This window comes from Giraffa tippelskirchi, chromosome 12 (genome assembly GCF_054371585.1).
Source record: "Giraffa tippelskirchi isolate mGirTip1 chromosome 12, T2T-mGirTip1v1.2.pri, whole genome shotgun sequence".
In the NCBI taxonomy this organism is placed as follows: Eukaryota; Metazoa; Chordata; class Mammalia; order Artiodactyla; family Giraffidae; genus Giraffa; species Giraffa tippelskirchi.
In genome coordinates this window covers 2,520,415-2,537,766 of record NC_137286.1, presented here as the reverse complement: position 1 = coordinate 2,537,766, position 17,352 = coordinate 2,520,415, and the positions used below count along the sequence as shown (strand labels likewise).

At 62.4% G+C, this 17,352-nt stretch overlaps 1 protein-coding gene across 3 annotated transcripts; it reads left to right on the top strand.

Annotated features, from left to right (window-relative positions):
* Window positions 1–1,198: 1,198 nt before the first annotated feature.
* EXOC3L4 (exocyst complex component 3 like 4) lies at window positions 1,199–16,092 on the top strand. 3 transcript variants are annotated; one of them, XM_081548676.1, is made up of 13 exons: window positions 1,230–1,336; window positions 4,498–4,596; window positions 6,986–7,407; window positions 8,272–8,923; window positions 9,848–9,959; window positions 10,199–10,321; window positions 10,675–10,775; window positions 10,979–11,059; window positions 12,457–12,571; window positions 13,341–13,460; window positions 13,572–13,724; window positions 14,372–14,493; window positions 15,556–16,092. In XM_081548676.1, the coding sequence occupies exons 3-13, from the start codon at window positions 7,002–7,004 to the stop codon at window positions 15,746–15,748; spliced, it is 2,178 nt and encodes a 725-aa protein (XP_081404802.1). In that variant the 5' UTR covers window positions 1,230–1,336; window positions 4,498–4,596; window positions 6,986–7,001; the 3' UTR covers window positions 15,749–16,092. The 3 variants fall into 3 exon arrangements, with proteins under 3 accessions (XP_081404801.1, XP_081404802.1, XP_081404798.1); XM_081548675.1 differs by lacking the exon at window positions 4,498–4,596 and having other exon boundaries at window positions 1,199–1,336; XM_081548672.1 differs by lacking the exons at window positions 1,230–1,336; window positions 4,498–4,596 and adding an exon at window positions 6,386–6,486.
* Window positions 16,093–17,352: the final 1,260 nt, after the last annotated feature.

The following is a 17,352-nucleotide window of genomic DNA, read 5'->3' as shown; positions in this document are numbered from 1 at the left end:
GTTCCTTGTGCTGTCGCTGTGTCCCTCCCCCTTCTCCAGACCCCCATGTCTGCCCTCGGGGCTCTTACCACCAGGCAGGGCACAGGGGCTCTCAAGATGAGCTTGGCAGGGCACAGGACTGGTGCTGGCGACTCCGCCCTGGAGGGATGGGTCCTTCTGGGCTTGGGCGCTGGAGGTTGGGTGCCTGCTTCCAGCTGGTTGGTGCCTGCTCCCTCGGGCCTCAGTCTGACCACAGGAGGGTCAGGCTGTCCCAGCTGTCCCCAGCAGGGTCAGCTCCCTACAGACCCCAGAGTGCTACCCCCTCATCCTCTCCTTCACCCTGAGAAATTGTTGTTGTTGTTGTTTAGTTGCTAAGTTGTGTCCAACCATTTTGCAACCCCAGGGACTATCGCCTGCCAGGCTTCTCTGTCCATGGGATTTCCCAGGCAAGAATACTGCAGTGGGTTGCCATTTCCTTCTCCAGGGGATCTTTCTGACCCAGGGATCGAACCCGTGTCGCCTGCATTGGCAACTTTACTACTGAGCCATCTGGGAAGGAGAAATGGAATATTTCTTGCCGTATCAGTAAACAAGGATGTCATGGTCGTCAGCAATCGCAGCCCTCCAATGTGAAGCTGTGAGCCCTAAGGGGACACAGAAAGGAGAAAAATACCTGCTGTCTAGCAACCATCAGACTACAGCCACCCCCGACGGTGGGTCCTGAGGAAAGGAAGCTCAGGATGTGAAGATGCAGAGGACCAGCCCTGACAGCTGAGGTGCAATGAAAGGGAAGATTTCAGTGACAGACCCTTGCGTCTTCCCACACACAGAAAGGTCCCGAAGTCCTTGACTTGGGATATCTGGTTTTCTTTAACAATGGTCTTCTGGCGTTCAGACTACTACCTTTCGTTGCAAAACTTCAGTATAACCAGTCCTCCGCTCCCCTCCTCAGAACAGTTCTCCCAGGGCCCTTGAGGTGCTGCCTCCCAGGCTTGAAGTCCTAAAACTTCCCACCGAATGGAACGCAACTCTCAACTTTTAGGCTGTGAATATTTTTTTAAACCGACAACCACCATAGCCCCTGACCTGCGCCTGGGCTCCGCACTGCTGCGGGAGTCAAAGGTTGGCATGATTGCCTCTGAGCAGGGAGGGGGCGGAAGGAGGGCTTCTGAAAGTGAAAGCAGGGCTCGGGGTGGAGGGTGGGGCTGGGGGTGGGGCAGGGGCTGGGCGGCTTGACCGCAGCTGGAAAGCCCCAGCCGTGGATCAATCCCTCTGGCTGTTCCAGAGGCCCCACCGCCCGGTCCCGTTCTGAGGTCGTCCTGTTCTGCCTGGGGTCCAGTGTCTACTCACCCGGCAGGTATGTCCACGCAGGTAGAGGAGGAGGGCCTCTGGGGTGTTGTGGGCAATAGGCGGGGATTCGAGGGCTTGAGGACAATTCCAGTTCTGCGAGTGGCCTTCCGGGCTAACAGCTTCAGCTTAGTGCCTGGTCCAGAATGCCAGCTCAAGTCACAGTGAACACACACACACAGACAGATAGGAAGCAGATAGACAGGGACATGAAGACGTGCAGACAGATGTAGACTCATGGACAGAGCCCCTCACAGACCCTCTGAGGCACATACACACACCAGGGGACACCACAGTCACAAAAGTGGCTGCACGCCTATGGGCTCATGCACCTACATGAAATTGCTTATCTGTTTTCCTTGGGCACCTGCTGTGGCTGGACTCTGGGTCTGACCCACTCCCTGCCCTGGGGGGGTCCCGGTCAAGGGGAAGATGCTCCAGACCCTGGAACTGCCCCTCAGTCATGGGAGAAGGTATGCACAGGTCAGGCCCCAGGTGCAGAGCAGGAGGTCTTGACCATGGTCTGGGACTCAGGGGGTCAGGGAAGGCTTCTTGCAGGAGGAGCCACCTGTGCTGAGCCGTGAAGGAGTTGGCAGCTGGAGAAGGTGAGGGTAGGGTCACTGTTGGCAAAGAGAACAGTCTGTACAGAGGTGTGGAGGACACATGAGTGTATTCGAGTGATCAGAGTGGGTGAGCGAGTGAGTGAGAGAGAGAGAGCAGGAGAAGAAAGTGGAGGGGCCAGTTACGGCCTCGAATGCCGAGCTAAGGAGGAGCCTGTGCTTCTCCTGAGGGTGAGGGCAGCCCAGGGTGGGGACAAGGGTATTTTGTTGCTGTATTAAGGGAGGCCTTTTTAAAATTTGTATTTGTTTAATTTTGGCTGTGCTGGGTCTTCACTGCTGCATGGGCTTTTCTCTAGCTGTGGCCAGGGGGGGCTACACTCTAGTTGTGGAGGGCAGGCCTCTCTCATTTCAGTGGCTTCTTTTGTTGTGGAGCACAGGTTCTAGGCATACGGGCTTCAGTACTTGCAGTTCAGGGCTCTGGAACACAGGCTCAGTAGTTGGGGTGAAAGGGCTTAGTTGCCCCGCAGCATGTGGGATCTTGCCAGATCAGGGATCAAACCCGTATCTCCTGCGTTGGCAGGTGGATTCTCTTCCACTGAGCCGCCAGGAAAGCCTCAAGAAGGGAAGGCTCTTAAGTGCCTTTTTGTTGTTGTTGTTCAATTGCTCAGTCGTGTCCGACTCTCTGCGACCCCATGGACGGCAGCACCCCAGGCCTCCCTGTCCTTCACCATCTCCTGGAGTTTGCTCAAACCCATGTCCATTGAGTCAGTGATGCCATCCAACCATCTCATCCTCTGTCGTCCCCTTCTCCTCCTGCCTTCAATCTTTCCCAGCATCAGGGTCTTTTCTAATGAGTCGGCTCTTTGCCTCAGGTGGCCAAAGTACTGGAGCTTCAACTTGAGCATCAATCCTTCCAATAATTATTCAGGATTGATTTCCTTTAGGATTGACTGGGTTTGATCTCCTTACAGTCCAAGGGACTCAAGAGTCTTCTCCAACACCACAGTTCAAAAGCATTGATTCTTCGACACTCAGCCTTTTTTGTGGTCCAACTCTCACATCCATACGTGACTACTGGAAAAGTCATAGCTTTGAGTATGCAGACATTTGTTAGCAAAGTAATGTCTCTGCTTTTTAATATGCTGTCTAGGTTTGTCATAGCTTTTCTTCCAAGGAGCAAGCGTTTTTTAATTACATGGCTACCGTCACCATCTGCAGTGATTTTGGAGCCCAAGAAAATAGTCTGGCACTGTTTCCATTGTCTCCCCATCTATTTGCCATGAAGTGATGGGACTGGATGGCATGATCTTAGTTTTTTGAATGCTGAATTTTAAGCCAGCTTTTTCACTCTCTTTCACCTTCATGAAGAGACTCTTTAGTCTCTCTTCACTTTCTGCCATAAGGGTGGTGCCATCTGTGTAGCTGAGGTTATTGATGTTTCTCCCAACAATCTTGATTCCGGTTGTGCTTCATCCAGCCCAGCATTTCACATGATGGACTCTGTATAGAACTTAAATAATCAGAGTGACAATATACAGCCTTGACGTACTCCTTTCCCAATTTTGAACCTGTCCATTGTTCCATGTCCGGTTAAGAACTTTTTAAAAATAGGCTTTTCTGGAGTTTAAGAAAGCTATTTCTAAGCAGGTCATCATATCACCTCCAAATAATGACATTTTTACCAGGTACTTCCCAATATTTATACCTCTTATTCATTTTTCTTGCCGTATTGACTTAACTAGTTCTTCTAGGCAAACGTGGAATACTCTGAGAGCACACATGCTTTTCTTCTTTGTTATATCAGAAGAATCTTACCCTGCAGAAAAGGGCTTTAAGGGAGGTTTATATTTTGGCAAGACCCCCGACCCCTCTAAGGAGATGGAATCCAGGGGGTCTAGGAAGGAGTACAGTTAGGACCTGTGACCAGGTGATGGGGTTGATGCGTGGGAGGTACGAGGGAGACGCAGTCCTCTGCCCCAGGTGGCTACTTTGGAGCTTTGAAGGATGGGGTGATGGCCCAGGCCCTGGGGAGGTGGAAAGATTGGGACTGGGATGGGATACCTGGGAGGGGCTGCTATAGGAGGCAGGCCTAGGAAAAGCAGGTAGAAGCTTTTGGAGATACCTAGTGGTGAGGGGAGCCCAGACTTGACTTGGTCACAGATAGGGTGGCCTCAGATGGGAGCTTCCGATAAGCATGGCTACTGGGTGGCATTCCCATCCCTGCTACTGGCCCTGCAGTGGGCGCACTGGCCTGATCTGGAGAACATGGGCCTCAGGACACAGCCTAGGCCTGTCTCCTGGCTCCTGAAGCTCAGCTGAGGCCAAGGTACAGGGGCCAGGGCCTCTGAACACTCAGGGCAACAGAACAGAGAGAAAGACAGCCAGGGAGAGGCCCCACGGGTGGGGAGGCAGGCCCGGGGCAGGGGCCAAGGCAGAGTCAGCAGGGAGCCTGCAGCCCAGAAGACACCAGCACGATGCCTGAGAGGGCCCGCACAGGCAGGGGTGACCCTCACACTGAAGGCTCACTCCCCCTGCAGGCTGGCTCTGGGGAGACAGGGAGGGGTGGATGGACAGAGGTCCCCAGGCCAGTGAGGAGGCCCCATCACCACAGGGGGCCAGTCCGGGGGCCTGATGAGCAGTCAGGTGGTACAGCGCAGCCCAAGGACTGCTCGGAGGTGGAGACAACTGCACCCCAGCTTCTGAAATCCAGGTCAGCTTTGGGGAGCAGAGGGAGAGGCTGGGAGAAGGAGCTTCCTGAACAGAAGCTGGGAGGCTGGCTGGGTGCAGGCCCAGGAGGCCCGGGAGCGAGGCTGGAGGAATTTCAGACCACAATGGGGGGGAGGGGGGCTTCAAACGCCAGGCTGTGGGGCTGAGGGCTGTGAGGAGCCACGGAAGGGTTTAAAGCAGGAGAGTGACCTGATTGACTTGTGCCTCGTGAAGGTCAAGAATGACTCAGGAAGCTGCGGAAGCAGGATTCAGGGACCACCAGGGGGACCTTGATGGACTCTGGGACGAGGTGGTCAGGCAGGGTGGCTGGGTTTCAAGTCTCTGCCTCTGTTACCTTGCATGAGACCCAGCTTCCAGCTGCCTCTCTTCCCCCAGAATTTTCCCCTAGGCTTCCTGGGAGAACTTCAAGTCTGATCCCACTCCTGGCATCTGGCAGCCTGCCCACCTTCGGGCCCCCTGCTAGGAGAAAGGGTTCCCTGGGCCGCAACGCTGGGCTGCTGGTACTGGGAGACAGGGCTCAGCCGCCGCTCCCAGATTCCTAGCTAGACCCGAGCTGGTCCTAACTCCCCGCCCCTGAGCTGTGTGGCTTAAGGCAAGACCCTGCCCCTCTCTGAGCCTGTTTCCTCATCTGTGAAGTGGGGTGAATGACACCCTGTCACTCTGTTGTCATGGGGATCTGACACGTGCCAGGCACTGGGCTGAGCATGCAGTAGGTGCTTACTAAGTGTGAGCTCTTGCCAACCAAGGTAGGCTGGCTTGTCCTGCCCCCACACTGCCTGGAGACAGAGCCCAGAGCGGGGCAGGCTGGGCCCTGCTGGAACGGCTCCTTCGTCACCACTCCTGCCCCTGCTGGGCACTGGGGGACACCCCGGGGGGTGCGGGTGGAGGGGACAGACGGCCGCTGGCATGATGCTCCCTGCTGTGTCGGGGCTGATCTGAGGGCATGGTCCCTGAGTCCTGGCATCCAGGAGAACCATGACCTGTGGCCGGGGCGGGGCTGATAAGGCCTCCATAGAGCACCTGGGCAGCCTCCTTCCAGCTGCTCAGCCGCCTCTGGGAGAGGAAGGTAGGCCACGGCGACCCCCTGCATGTCTGTCCCCTGGACGGACATCTTGCTGGCAGGTGGGCAGGGGGGTAAGGGTCTGGGCCCTGCCTGTCCTGGTGTCAATCACCCCAGGCACACTGAGGCCGGGGGAGAGGCCGCTCCGGCCCAATATCACCCAAGGGTCAGGTGCTGGCTCCAGCCTGGCCTTTGTCCCTGTGGTGGGGGGGTGACCTGGGGATGGGGGCGGCTCAGCCTCTGGTTGGTCAGTGACTTCAGCAGGTCCTGCCCTCCTTTGGGCCCTAGTTCCTGGGCCAAAGTGAGGACTTGCTGGCCCCCCACCACCTTCAACTCCTCTGTACACAGTGGGGGGAGGGGGGAGGTCCCAGGAGGCCACTAAGTCTCTTTCTTTTCTCCCAAAGCCAGGAAGTCAAACATCACCAGGCGGGGCTGGAAGGGGGTGGGCAGTGAGTGGAGGCTGCGGGAGCCCGAGGGTGGCGAGGGCCCTGAGCCCAGGTCCCCACGCCCTGGAGACTCCCTCCTTGTCCTCTACGGGGGACAGCGGGGAGGAGATCGATGGGTGAGAATCGGTGCTGGGAGCCTCCAGCCCCTGGTTAAATATAGAACCAAGGCCCCTCCCACAGCCTTCCCTGAGGGCTGCAAGGCCTCGATAAGCCCCCGGTGGCCTGGGCCAGCCCCCTCCAGCCTGACCCCACCCCCGTCCAGTGCTGGACACCCAGGGAAAGGGGTGGACGTCCTCCATGGGGGTCCTTGAGCTCCGCTTTGAGGAGAAGCAGTGAGCCTGATGGCTGAAAGGGGGTGAGCTGAGAGGTGAGGGGGCAGTGAAGGGGCTGTGGAGGGGTTGGACACGCTAGGCCTCAGGACCCAAGGGTCAGGAAGCCCTGGACGTAGTTGCTGGGCCCACTCTGGGGACGGTGGGCTGCGGGCTGGGCTGAGCCCCGGAATCTGCACGTTCGTTTCCCTCTCCAGCTCTGGTGGGAGGGTCTGGCCTGGCAGACCCCGCGCGGGTGGGTACCCAGGGGAGACCGTCATGGAAAATGGTGTCGGGGAGGTTTCCTGATAGAAGTAGCTGACCGTTGTCTGCAGAAGTAGCTGCATCCTGGCACAAAGATGGCTCAGGCCACGGGAGCTGCCTGGTGACATTTCCTTTTGACAGCGTTGGGGTCACCTCCACGGGGGGAGTTCCCTGACCAGCGCCTGGGCCCCCACATGCCCCACGGGATCTCAGGGGTTTCGGTGTCTGCTCCTGGCGACTGGTCGCCCCACCACCACCCCGCCCCGGCTTCCTGAGCTTCCCTTTCACCCCCAGCTCCGCTGCCGCCAAGATGCCGCTGCCACAGACAGAGGCCTCTGGGCTGGAGCCGCACCGCCCCCAGGAGCCCATGGAGCCGCAGACCCCAGCCCAGGGCGCCCGGCGGGCGAGCGGCGAGGACGCGCCCGGCGCCCGGCACGAGGGCTCTAGACCTGGCCTGGGCACCTTGCGGCGGGCCCTCTCGAGGACGAGCCAGCGGGCCTCGGGCCGAGCCCCCCGGGGGGACGCAGGGCTGCTCAGGCTCAGCGGCCGCTTCCTGTTCGGGTCTCTGCGGCGCACTCCAGACAACGGCCCCACTGGGGACCAGACCCCGGCGACCTCTGAGCCAGGGCCAGCCTGCAGCAGGAAGGGGTCCTCCAAAGCCAAGGAAGGTGTTGGCTGGCGGTCGTTCACAGGGGTGGGGCCTGAGGAAGCTGAAGGTGAGGGCTCCCCCCCACTGAGCAGGGGAGGAAACCAAGGGGGGGGCAGGGCCCAGGCTTCCTGATGGGTTACCCTCCCCAGCCACCCCAAACCCCTGCCCGTGCACAACTGCATGGTAAAATTCTTCCAGCGTTTCAACAAGGGCAGCCGAGAAAAGTGAGGCTCAGAGAGGTTAAGTGACTTGCCTCACGTCTCACAGCTGGGAAGTGGAAAAATGAGATTTGAACCCAGAACTGCAGGGCCCCAGAACTCCACGGGCTTCCACAGCCTGGCTCCTGGCCAAACCGGACTGGTGGACAAGGCACTGGCCCACTCAGATCACACAATCACAGAGGGTGCTTGGGAGCCAAGACGCCTGGAGGCGAGATTAGGGGGCCATCCAGGAGATGGGCCCTGAAGGGGGCGTGCAGGTGGAGGTGGAGGGCTCCCCGGGGGTGGAGGCTGGCCCAGAGCGGGGAACAGCAGGGAGCAAGAAATGCTGAAGCTGGACACCGTGGGCAGGAGCCAGGGCGTCCAAGGGCATGCCCAGCTGGAGCTCTGGCCCCACTGGGCCTGAGTCAGGACTGCGCTGGAGGCCACCAGGTCCAGCTCCATGGAGGGAGCAGCGGTCCATGTGGGGGCTGAAGGCAAGGGGAGGCAGGACCGATCCCAGGCGCCATCTGAACCAGGCTTGGGATCAGAGATCTGCCTCCTAAAAGGCAATTCCGAAGGACATAGGGCAGTCGGGGCCCTTGCTTCTGGAGCAGCCCTTCCCTAGCGCTCTGGGACCAGGCAGCCCAGCTCGGGGTGTGTACAGTCGGGGCTGACAGGCCTACCTGGAGCGCCCCCTTCACTGGCCCTCTTCTCCCCCGACCTTGCAAAAGGCACGTCCGTGGCCGACCTCATCTCCGAGCGGCAACTCCTGGCCGCCTTCGAGCAGCTGCGGCACCTGGAGACGGGGCTAGTGGCCGAGAAAGCCTCGTGCACCTTCCAGAAGGACCCCACGGGCTTCGCGCGGCGCGCCATGGACGTGTGCCTGCACTACGACGGGCTGGCCGCGGAGATCGGCGCCATCGTGCGCGAGACGCTGGGCCCGGACGGCGTGGACGCGGCCGCGCTCACCGAGCTGGCCCGCGTGGTGCGCGCGGAAGAGGAGGCCCACCCAGAGCCCCCCGCAGACGGCGACTTTCTGCGCACGCCGCGCCGCTGGCGCCAGCACTGGGAGGACGCGGTGCGGCGGAGCGCCGAGGAGCGCGTGCGGCAGGCGGGCGCGGGGGAGGCCCCGGGGGCGGCCGATGCTGCCCCCGACTTGGCGCGGCTCCTGGCCGAGCTCGGCGGTTTAGTTCGCCGCGACCTGCAGAAGGTGCAGCGGGAGGTGCACCCCGCTTACGCGGCAGCAGGCTTCCCGGCCTGGGAGGCCTACCTGCGTGCCTTCCACAGCGCGGTGGCCGGGCGCCTCCAGGAGCTCGCGCACGACGCCCGCGGCTGCGAGCAGCTCTACGTGCTGCTGGACTGGGCCGCCAACGTCTACAGCAGGTGAAGCCCGGGCCGGAGGCCGCGGGGTGGGGCGAGGGCAGGGAGGGGCTGGCACTGCCCGCCCGCGAGGCCTTCGAGAACCTGCCCTGAAGAGCACAGGGCACCTTTCTCCTCCTTTTCCTCCCCGGGAGAGTGCTGGCGGTCGGGAGCCCTTTGACATTCTCCCCTCCCCATCCGAGACCCTGGTGCTCTCCCTCTCTGTTCCCGAAGCTGGAAAGTGCTACGGCGGGGTTGCTTCCGAGGCGGGGAGCCCACTGAGGGCCCCCTAGTCCACGCGGGGCCTTTGAGTGAACTGGCCAAGGGCACCCCCTCCAGGCTGGGCACAACCACGGGCTCACCGCGCTCCTTGAGGGCTGGCTTTCACCCCGGCTCTTGCTTTGGATGGACACCTCGGTTCAGGGCTCTGCATAAAGTGATGGGGTGGGTCCCCCGTCCCCCTGAACGCTCCCCAGCTCCCCAGGCAGACAGGCAGTTGGAGGGGGCGCCAAAGTGCTGGCCTCCTTAATATTCTGAGTGGCTGCACACAGGCACCCGCCCCGGTGTGGGCTGGATCCTAGCTGGTCCCTGAATTGCAAGGTCCTGGGGGCGTTTAGAGCTCAATCTTGGGTGAACCCCGAGCGAGAGGGTGGAGGTCACTCCCGAAGCAAGCTGGTCGAGGTCCATCCGGACTGCTATCTTTAAGCTTTCGGGGCACGCTCCGCTAACTGCTGAGCCAGAAAATCCTGAGGTGGGAAGCCGGGCGGAGGGGCGTTTGGCACGGAATCCTGGAGGGCGGTGTGAGAGTGCGGGGCGTGTGAACGGAAGCCCAGATTCCGGGCCTCATGGCTATGGCGTTAGGCTTTGAGCCTATGCAGAGGGCAGTGGAGGCAGCCGCGGCCGCATCAGAGTCCCGCCAAGACCTTCAGTCCCCGCCCTGCCTTCCAGTTCTGATTTCCTGGGCTCCCAGGACCAGGATCTGCCCTCCGAGCCGCTGCCCCCGCTCCTGGCACCGGACGTCTGGGCCCGACTGGAGGGCGACTATACCAGCTTCCTGGAGGTGAGACCGGGGCGGGGCGGGGCCGGAGGGGGCGGAGTCCAGGTTGAGCGTGGTCGACGCCGCGGGGTACGGAGGCGCAGGGCCCAGGGTCCGAGCCTCTCTGCGCCCTGCGGCCTCGGGCATGGGCCTGTGTCCCGGCAGGGGTGCCCTTATCTCCAAGGGCGCGCCCTAGGGCTTGGAGGCAGGGGGCCCTCCTTCCTGGGAGGGTCTCACCGCGGCCCCGTCTCTGGCCCGCACAGACCAAGATCGCGAGCTGCTTCGATGGCATCCTGCAGCTGGAGCAGAGTCGCTGGGCGGCTGCGGAGGCCCCCGACGTGCTGCAGGGCCTCTACCACACGCCGCTGTCTTTCGACGTCTGCATGGTGCGCCCGAAGGGAAGGACGTGTGTTTGGGCTTCGGGCTGTGGAGACTCTCTTATAAGACACAGTCACAGCCGCCTCTCCCCGTCGGATGGGAGCCTGAGGCCCCACGTGGGGCGCGGTCAGAGGTCCTCAGATCTCATGGCCAGGCTGGGAGCGCGAGGCCACAGCTCCCAGCTTAGCGGGGGGGCCCTGTGGGCGTGGGGAGCTGGGAGGGCTGACCCTCTGGAAGTCGGGGCCCCTGGAAGTCGGAGCCGAGACTGGGAGGCAGAGCGGGGCAGGGTGGAGACGTCCCCGCGCCATGAGGTGGGCGCTGGGAGCATCGGGACCGGGGGCTCAGACGCGCTCGCTCTTAGCTCGTGGCGGAGCACGTGAAGGCGGCCGGCGCCATCTCCGCGGAGTTGGAGGCCACCACCTTGCAGATCTGCGCGCGGGCGCTGGGGCTCTTCCTGCCCAGGTGCGGGCGAATCCTGGGCCGAGATGTGGTGGGCGGGGTGGCCAGGGTGTGGACGCTGGCCGTCCCTGAGGAGGAGGGCCCACCTACCCCGTTTCCTCGGAATCCGAGATTCCGGACAACTGGGAGGGAGAAGCCTGGAGGGCGGACTCGGGGTCTTAGCAGCCAGGGAGAGTCTCCAAGGCCCCCGCGTACCCCGCCCGCAGGTTCGAAAAGGCTTTTCTGGAATCGGGGGCAGTGAGCGAGCCTAACCTGTGCGCCAGCATCAATGCCTGCGAGGAGCTCAGGTGGGTTTGTCACGCGGTGCCGAGCGCGACCGGCAGGGGGCGCGCGAGCCCTGGGAACCGCGACGCAGACGCCGCCCCTGCGGCCCCAAGGCGGCCTTCCCCGAAGCCTCCCGAGGGGACCCCCTCTCCGTGCTCGTCCCCGCCCCTGTCCCCGCCGTGGGGTCCTCCCGTGGCCCGGCAGAGCTGAGGCCCTGGCAGGGACGCGGGGAGCTTCAGGGCTGAGCAGAGGCCAAGGTTCCAGCCACCCTTGCCCAGCTCATGCCTACCACCCAGGGCCCCGCTCTCTCCTCCCTTCCTCCCGCTCAGCCTTCTTCCTCTTTTAGGGACCCTCTCTCTTCTTGGAAAGCCCTCCCTGACATTCCCCCCGGCACCCCAGGGCCTTGCCGGTGCCGGGGCCTGGGTTCCTCTGCTCCCAGGGGGCAGTGGCCCTCCCCTGTGGGCTGCCAGTGCCTTCAGCCCCAGGCCAAGCCTTAGTGCCCCGAACTGAAGATGCATCAGCTACTGCTGATGGTGTGGTGTCCCCACGTACAGACACGAGTGCAGTGTGGAGGCTCAGAAAGGTATCGCCACTGGTCCACGGTCACGCAGGCAATACGTGTTGGATCTGGGAACCCGAAGCATGACCATGATAAGGCGCTGGCTCTCTAACACTCCTTTGTCCCTGAACTGTGCCAGGCTGGTCCTGGGCACAGGGGACTCTGGTGTAGGCCATCTCTGGTCAAGACCCTGGTAGAAATTTAGCCTGCCTTTCTGTGTCCCTGGGCTGCGAACTGGGAGAGCCTAGCCCTGTTTCCTCAACGGTGAATTGGGGACATTGTGATATTTGGAGAGGCAGTTATGGGGCTCAAAGGACTTCCGTGGGAGCTCAGAGAATAAAGAATCCACCTGCAATGCAAGAGACCTAAGTTCGATCCCTGGGTCGGGAAGATCCCCCGGAGAAGGAAATGGCAACCCACTCCAGTATTCCGGCCTGGAGTATCCCATGGACAGAGGAGCCTGGTGGGCTACAGTTCATGGGGTCACAAAGAGTCGGACACGACTAAGCGACTATCACGAGCCTCGAAGGAGGGCCCCTGTGCCAGGAGTGGCTGTGCCGCACTGTTCTGTCACCAGGAGGGATGGAGGTCTGGCTTAGCGCTGCCACAGGGGGGCCCTGCCGTGTGATGGGACCTTGAACACTCCCCTGGCCCACCCCTCTGTGCTCGGCTCCCGAGCCGAGCGCTGCCCCCTCACATGACTGCTCCCAGGGCTTCTCCACTGGGCTGCCCCAGGGGGCTGCCCTTCACACTATAGTCTGAGTGAACGGAGCTGGGGTGGCACCCAGCCTTCACGGCTGTATGCCAGGCCGTGACCCCCTTGCCCACTTTGCCCTCCCCCTGGCCCCTTCCCCTCCACAGGACTCACCTTCTGGCCAAATTCCCAGGAAGCTTCGGAGAGCTGGAGAAGCCCCTGGCGGCTGCCGCCTGCGCCTTTCAGAAGCGGCTGCTCCAGGGCTGGCAGGGTGATGTGCAGGTGACGGGGTGGGCCCTTCTCGCCCCACTTTCCATGCCCAGCAGGTGTGCCCTGTGTCCTGGAGCCTGAGGGCCCAAGTCGCAGCACTCATTTACCATAGGGGCTTGTTGGGGAGGTGTTTCGGGGGTCAGGCAGGGGACCCAGACACGTTCCCAGCTGAGCAAGAACAGTTGGGAAACACTCTTCCTTCACTCTCCTTGGGGTTCTCTGGTGGCTCAGATGGTAAAGAATCCACCTATAATTGCAAGAGACCCAGGTTTGATCCCTGGGTGAGGAAGATCCCCTGGAGAAGGGAATGGCAACCACTCTAGTATACTTGCCTGGAGAATCCCATGGACGGAGGTACAGTCCATGGGATCACAAACAGTCGGACACGACTAAGTGACTAACGCTTTCAGTCTCCTCGTCTCAGGGACGAACTCTGAGACTCTCTGAGGACCCTCTCCAGGGAATGGCGCCTCATGCAGCCCCTCAAGGCGCCCCCAGGACTCCCGAGAGAAGGCCTGTCTAGAGGCTCAAACTGCAACCGTGCCCACAGGGCCTCCGGGCCTGGAGGAGGCAGTCTCAGGGAAAGGTCTAGAGACAGGAGAGGGGCTGTCCCCAAAATACTGCAGAGAAGGGGATCAGCTCCCCAGACTTTCTTCCTGATGACAGCTCGTCCTTTGGCCTGAATCGCCCCTGTCCGGAGCCATGCCCTGGGCGCCCAGGGGAGGGTCTAGTGGGTGCTGAGGGTCAGCCCTCGGAGGACTCCCCACCCGTCTGCCCCCAGCCGCTCTTCAGGCCCCTGTGCACCAAGGCCTGGCTGACCCAGGACCTGCTGCAGCCCCTCATGGACAAGGTGGTGGCCTTCTCGGGCCTCCTTGAGCACATGGCCTCGCCCCCGGCCCAGGTATCCGGGGGCGGGAGGGGGCGGCCGGCGAGGGGGAGGGCGGCGGGGGGGGGGGGGGCGATGGTGGGGGCGTGCCCAGGGCTCCTACCAGTGCTCTGACCCCCTCCCCAGGAGACTCTGCAGGAGGTGCACCGCTACGTTGTCCGCGAGTACCTGGCGCAGGCTCTGAGACCCCACGAGCGGTTCCGGGGTGTGGACCGGCTGAGCAGCTCCCAGAAGATGGGGCTTGAGGCGCAGGCCATCGCCGACACCTTCCAGGGCTTGGTAGGAGCATCGCCTGACTGCCCCGGGGCACTGGCCTTCTTGGGGGTTCTCCAGCCCTCGAACCCTCCAATAGCGCCCCCCTCTTTCTGATTTCAGCTTGTCCCCTGTAAGAGACCCGGGTGGGCGGGCTTTGGCGCGAGCGTTTCTCCGCACTCTCCGCGTGCCGGGGCGGGGCCAGGTGGGGAGGACGTGTTGCATATATTTGCGTTGATTTGCGTGCACTTTGTGGAGGGTGTAGGGGAGGGATGAGGGTCGCAGCCCCGTCTGATGGGCGGGGACAGTGTCCGACTTCTCCTCCACCCCACCCCCAGCAGTGCCAGCTCAGGCACGTCCTCCCCACACAGACACCCCTCATCTGCGCCGCTGGTCCCCGACTCTCCGTCTGATTCCAGGCTGGCCTTCCCCGCGGGGCCTGGGCTCTCCCACCTGAGCAAACACTGAAAGCCTCCTCTGCGCCGTGTCGTGGGGCGGGAAGAGGAACCCTGAGCCGGGTCCGCGTCCCCTTCCGCTGGGCGGGAGGCGGTCCTGATGGGGCCGCGGTGGTGGCTGCAGGAGGGCTAAAAGGGGCACTAACCGAGGGGCTGCAGGCGGGAGGGGGGCTGGGGGCGAGGGTGGCCCACGGCGCCCGCGTCTCCCCGTCTCCGCAGGGCTCCGAGGCCACGTGGCTGGGCCAAGCTATCCCGTGCGTGGCTGACATACTGGGCGAGACTTACAAAGACGACATCGGGCGGCACCTGGAGACGCTCATCAGAAGCTACCCCGACATCAGGTTCGTACCCCGGAGCTGATTCTGGGGCTGGGGATCAGGCCGCGCGCTCCTTCAGAAGAGTTCTTGCCCCAGCAGGTGGGCCGGCGAGCAGCCCGCGGGCGGGGGGAGCTGGTTCTGGGGATGAGGGATGGGGAGGGGGCCTCCGACGGCGCGACCTGCGCGTCCCGGACCCTCAGGCTGTGGGGGCCCTGGTGGGATCGCCGCTGCCCTTCCCCGGTGATCTATTCTCGCCGTCCTCATTCAGTCTTGGGGTCCCTGGAGTGTGAAGGGAGCCGGAGCCCTTCCTCCAGCGAGTCTTAGGGGAAGGCAGAGGCCCCCATCTCCGGAAGAAAGCCCTTTCTGGAAGCCCCGAGACCAGCCAGGAGGAAGAAGGCTTTGATCCTAGGGTGTGTGTTTAGGGAGTGCTGAGTCATCACGCACGTGGAAATCCCAGCTGAATCTCTCCATGGCCTTGGAGATTCCAGGATGGGGAGGCTACAGAAAACCCCGGGCCTAGCCCCTTCCCGGCCCCCTGCCCCGCCCCGCCCCACAGGAGAATCCTCTGTCCCCAGGCCGCAGTGTCTGTTTGGCTTCGGCTCAGAGTAACTGAGCATGGGGGAAGGTTCTCCTTTTGGCCTCTCGGGGTTTTCCTGCGCAGGCTGGCCAGCCCTCCCTCGCTGCTGGAGACAGTGCTTCCAGCTCCTTCGGGTGCTCGGGGTGGGAGGGGCGGCACACTGGGCCAAGCCTCCCACCCCCACGTGCCCCTCTGCTTGCCGCCGGGCCGGGGCTCCCCAGCACGGTTCTCAGGGGAAGAGGCTCTGACTCCCCTGCCTGCTCCCCCTCCCAGCATTGCGGCATCGCGACCCAGTGCTGCCCCCCTCAGCCCGCTAGGTTTCCCGAACCTCTGCCTGGGCCTCAGAGGCCCGTCTCCTCCGGGCTTTGCACCCTTCAAGACTCAGCCACCACCCAGGGATGCTGGGTGCACTCATGTCTCCAGTCTGGGCCCCGGGGTCTCCCTCGCCCTGGGGCCCGGGGCGTCAATGGAGCTGTGGAGTCTGCAGCACGGCCCGCGTGTCTCTGCAGGCGGGACCACGTGCTGGCCATCCTGGCCCTGCGTCGTCTGGGCCGCCGTCGGAACCAGCACTTCCTGCGCCACGCCCAGGCCCTGCTGAGGGCTGTGGCCAAGGCTGGCGGCTCTGGGGCTGCCGGGGGCCACGTGCTCTTTGAGGAGATCGAGTTGTCCACCTCCTTGGATGTGCTGACCACCTGCATCTAGTGCCCCTGGCCTGAGAGGGTGCTGACCCCGGTGGATGGAGGGTGGCCACCTTCCTCTGGGCATCAAGCCCCAAGCTGGCGGCCCGGGGAGGCAGCCTCAGCTCTGCCCCCAGGCCTGAAGCCCTGGGTCGTGGTCCGTCCATCCTCCTCCTTCTGATGGCCAGGAGGAGGAGCCCTGAGAGGCATTCCAGGCATTTGGAGGAGGGTTTGGCGCAGAAGTTGCCTTCAGTACTGCCCACCAGGGAAGGCCTCCCTGCCTAACTGTCCCACACCACCCCAGTGTGAAAGTGAAGAACAGAGTATTTATTTTTAAAATAAACATGAATTAAAATGGTATCTCTCTAAGGAGGGGCAGGACCATGTTGACTTCAGACAGAAGGTCTGTGTCCCCACACTCCCAGGGGCCGGCCAGAGGTTCCGTGGTGACTCCCTTTTCCTGCCCTCTGTACCAACGGGGAGACTGAGAGGCAGGTCTGAACTGGGAAGGCCCACCTCTGTGGTTACAGAGCAAAACAAACTTCAACCCCGGTTCCCTGGGGCCCCTGGCCTCATGTGCCAAGTGAGCCTTGCCCCGCAGGGGTGGGCACTGCTCTGTCCTGTTCTAAGCAGGCCTTAGCCCTGGCAGATAAGGAAAGGCCAAAGCTTGTTCTACAGCTTGAGGTATTTGGGTTAGATGTGAGAGGGAATTCCCAGCAGTGAAAGTTGTGCCTGCCGCAGGGCAAGTGTCAACCTGGAGTGAGTGTGTGGAGGGGTGGACCCTGCAGGTCCCGGCTCTGGACGTGAGGCTGCAAGGAGCTTACTCCGGCGTGACCCCTGCAAACCTCCCTCTTCATCTTTCTCTCACAGAAATGTGGCACTGAAATTTGGCTCCAGCCTGCAGGCGAGGCTGCTAGGAAACCCCGTTTGCACTGGTAACCTGGGGCTTGCCAGGAAAGCGGGGCGCTGCGATGGGAGATTGACAGGGAGTCACCGAGGGAGGCTGCACCGGGTGCCTCTCCCCCACCTACCGCCCCTGCTGGGGTCCTGGGGGGGTCAGGAGCAAGTGCCAGGCATAGCCTGGCCAGGGGCAGGGCAGGAAGGAGGAAGAGGAGAGGTTGGGGTTCCAGGCCCCGGGAGCCGGGGCGGAGCGGGGGCGGGGCGTGTGAGTGCTGACGCTGGCAGGCAGTCCTAGTGTCAGTGGGGAAACTGAGGCCAGCACAGGATGGAGGTCAGCGCTGCTTCACACCAGACCCCAGCATGGGTGGCCTGAGGCCCTACAGCCGGAGGTGCGGGGGGCAGGTATTCAAGGGGCACCTCTTTCCCTCGGGAGGGGCAGGGGACTGACAAGCCAGCCTGACCCCATGAGTCAGCCCGGTGGCGGGCAGAGGTCGGGGTAGGGGCCATGGTACAGGAAGCCTTGCCCTGGTTTGGTCCTGGCCAGGTTCTGCACAGGGAGCCCCTGCCACCCCTGCCACCTTTGAGTCCCAGGCCCCTCCAAAAGACCCCTCCTACAGCCCCGGCCCCGACCCTGACCCAGACCGGACTGGCCCTGCCTGAGCCCCTGGGCTGCAGAAAGACGGTCCCGGGCTGTGTTTCTGAGCCAGGCGTAGTCCTTGTTCTACCACT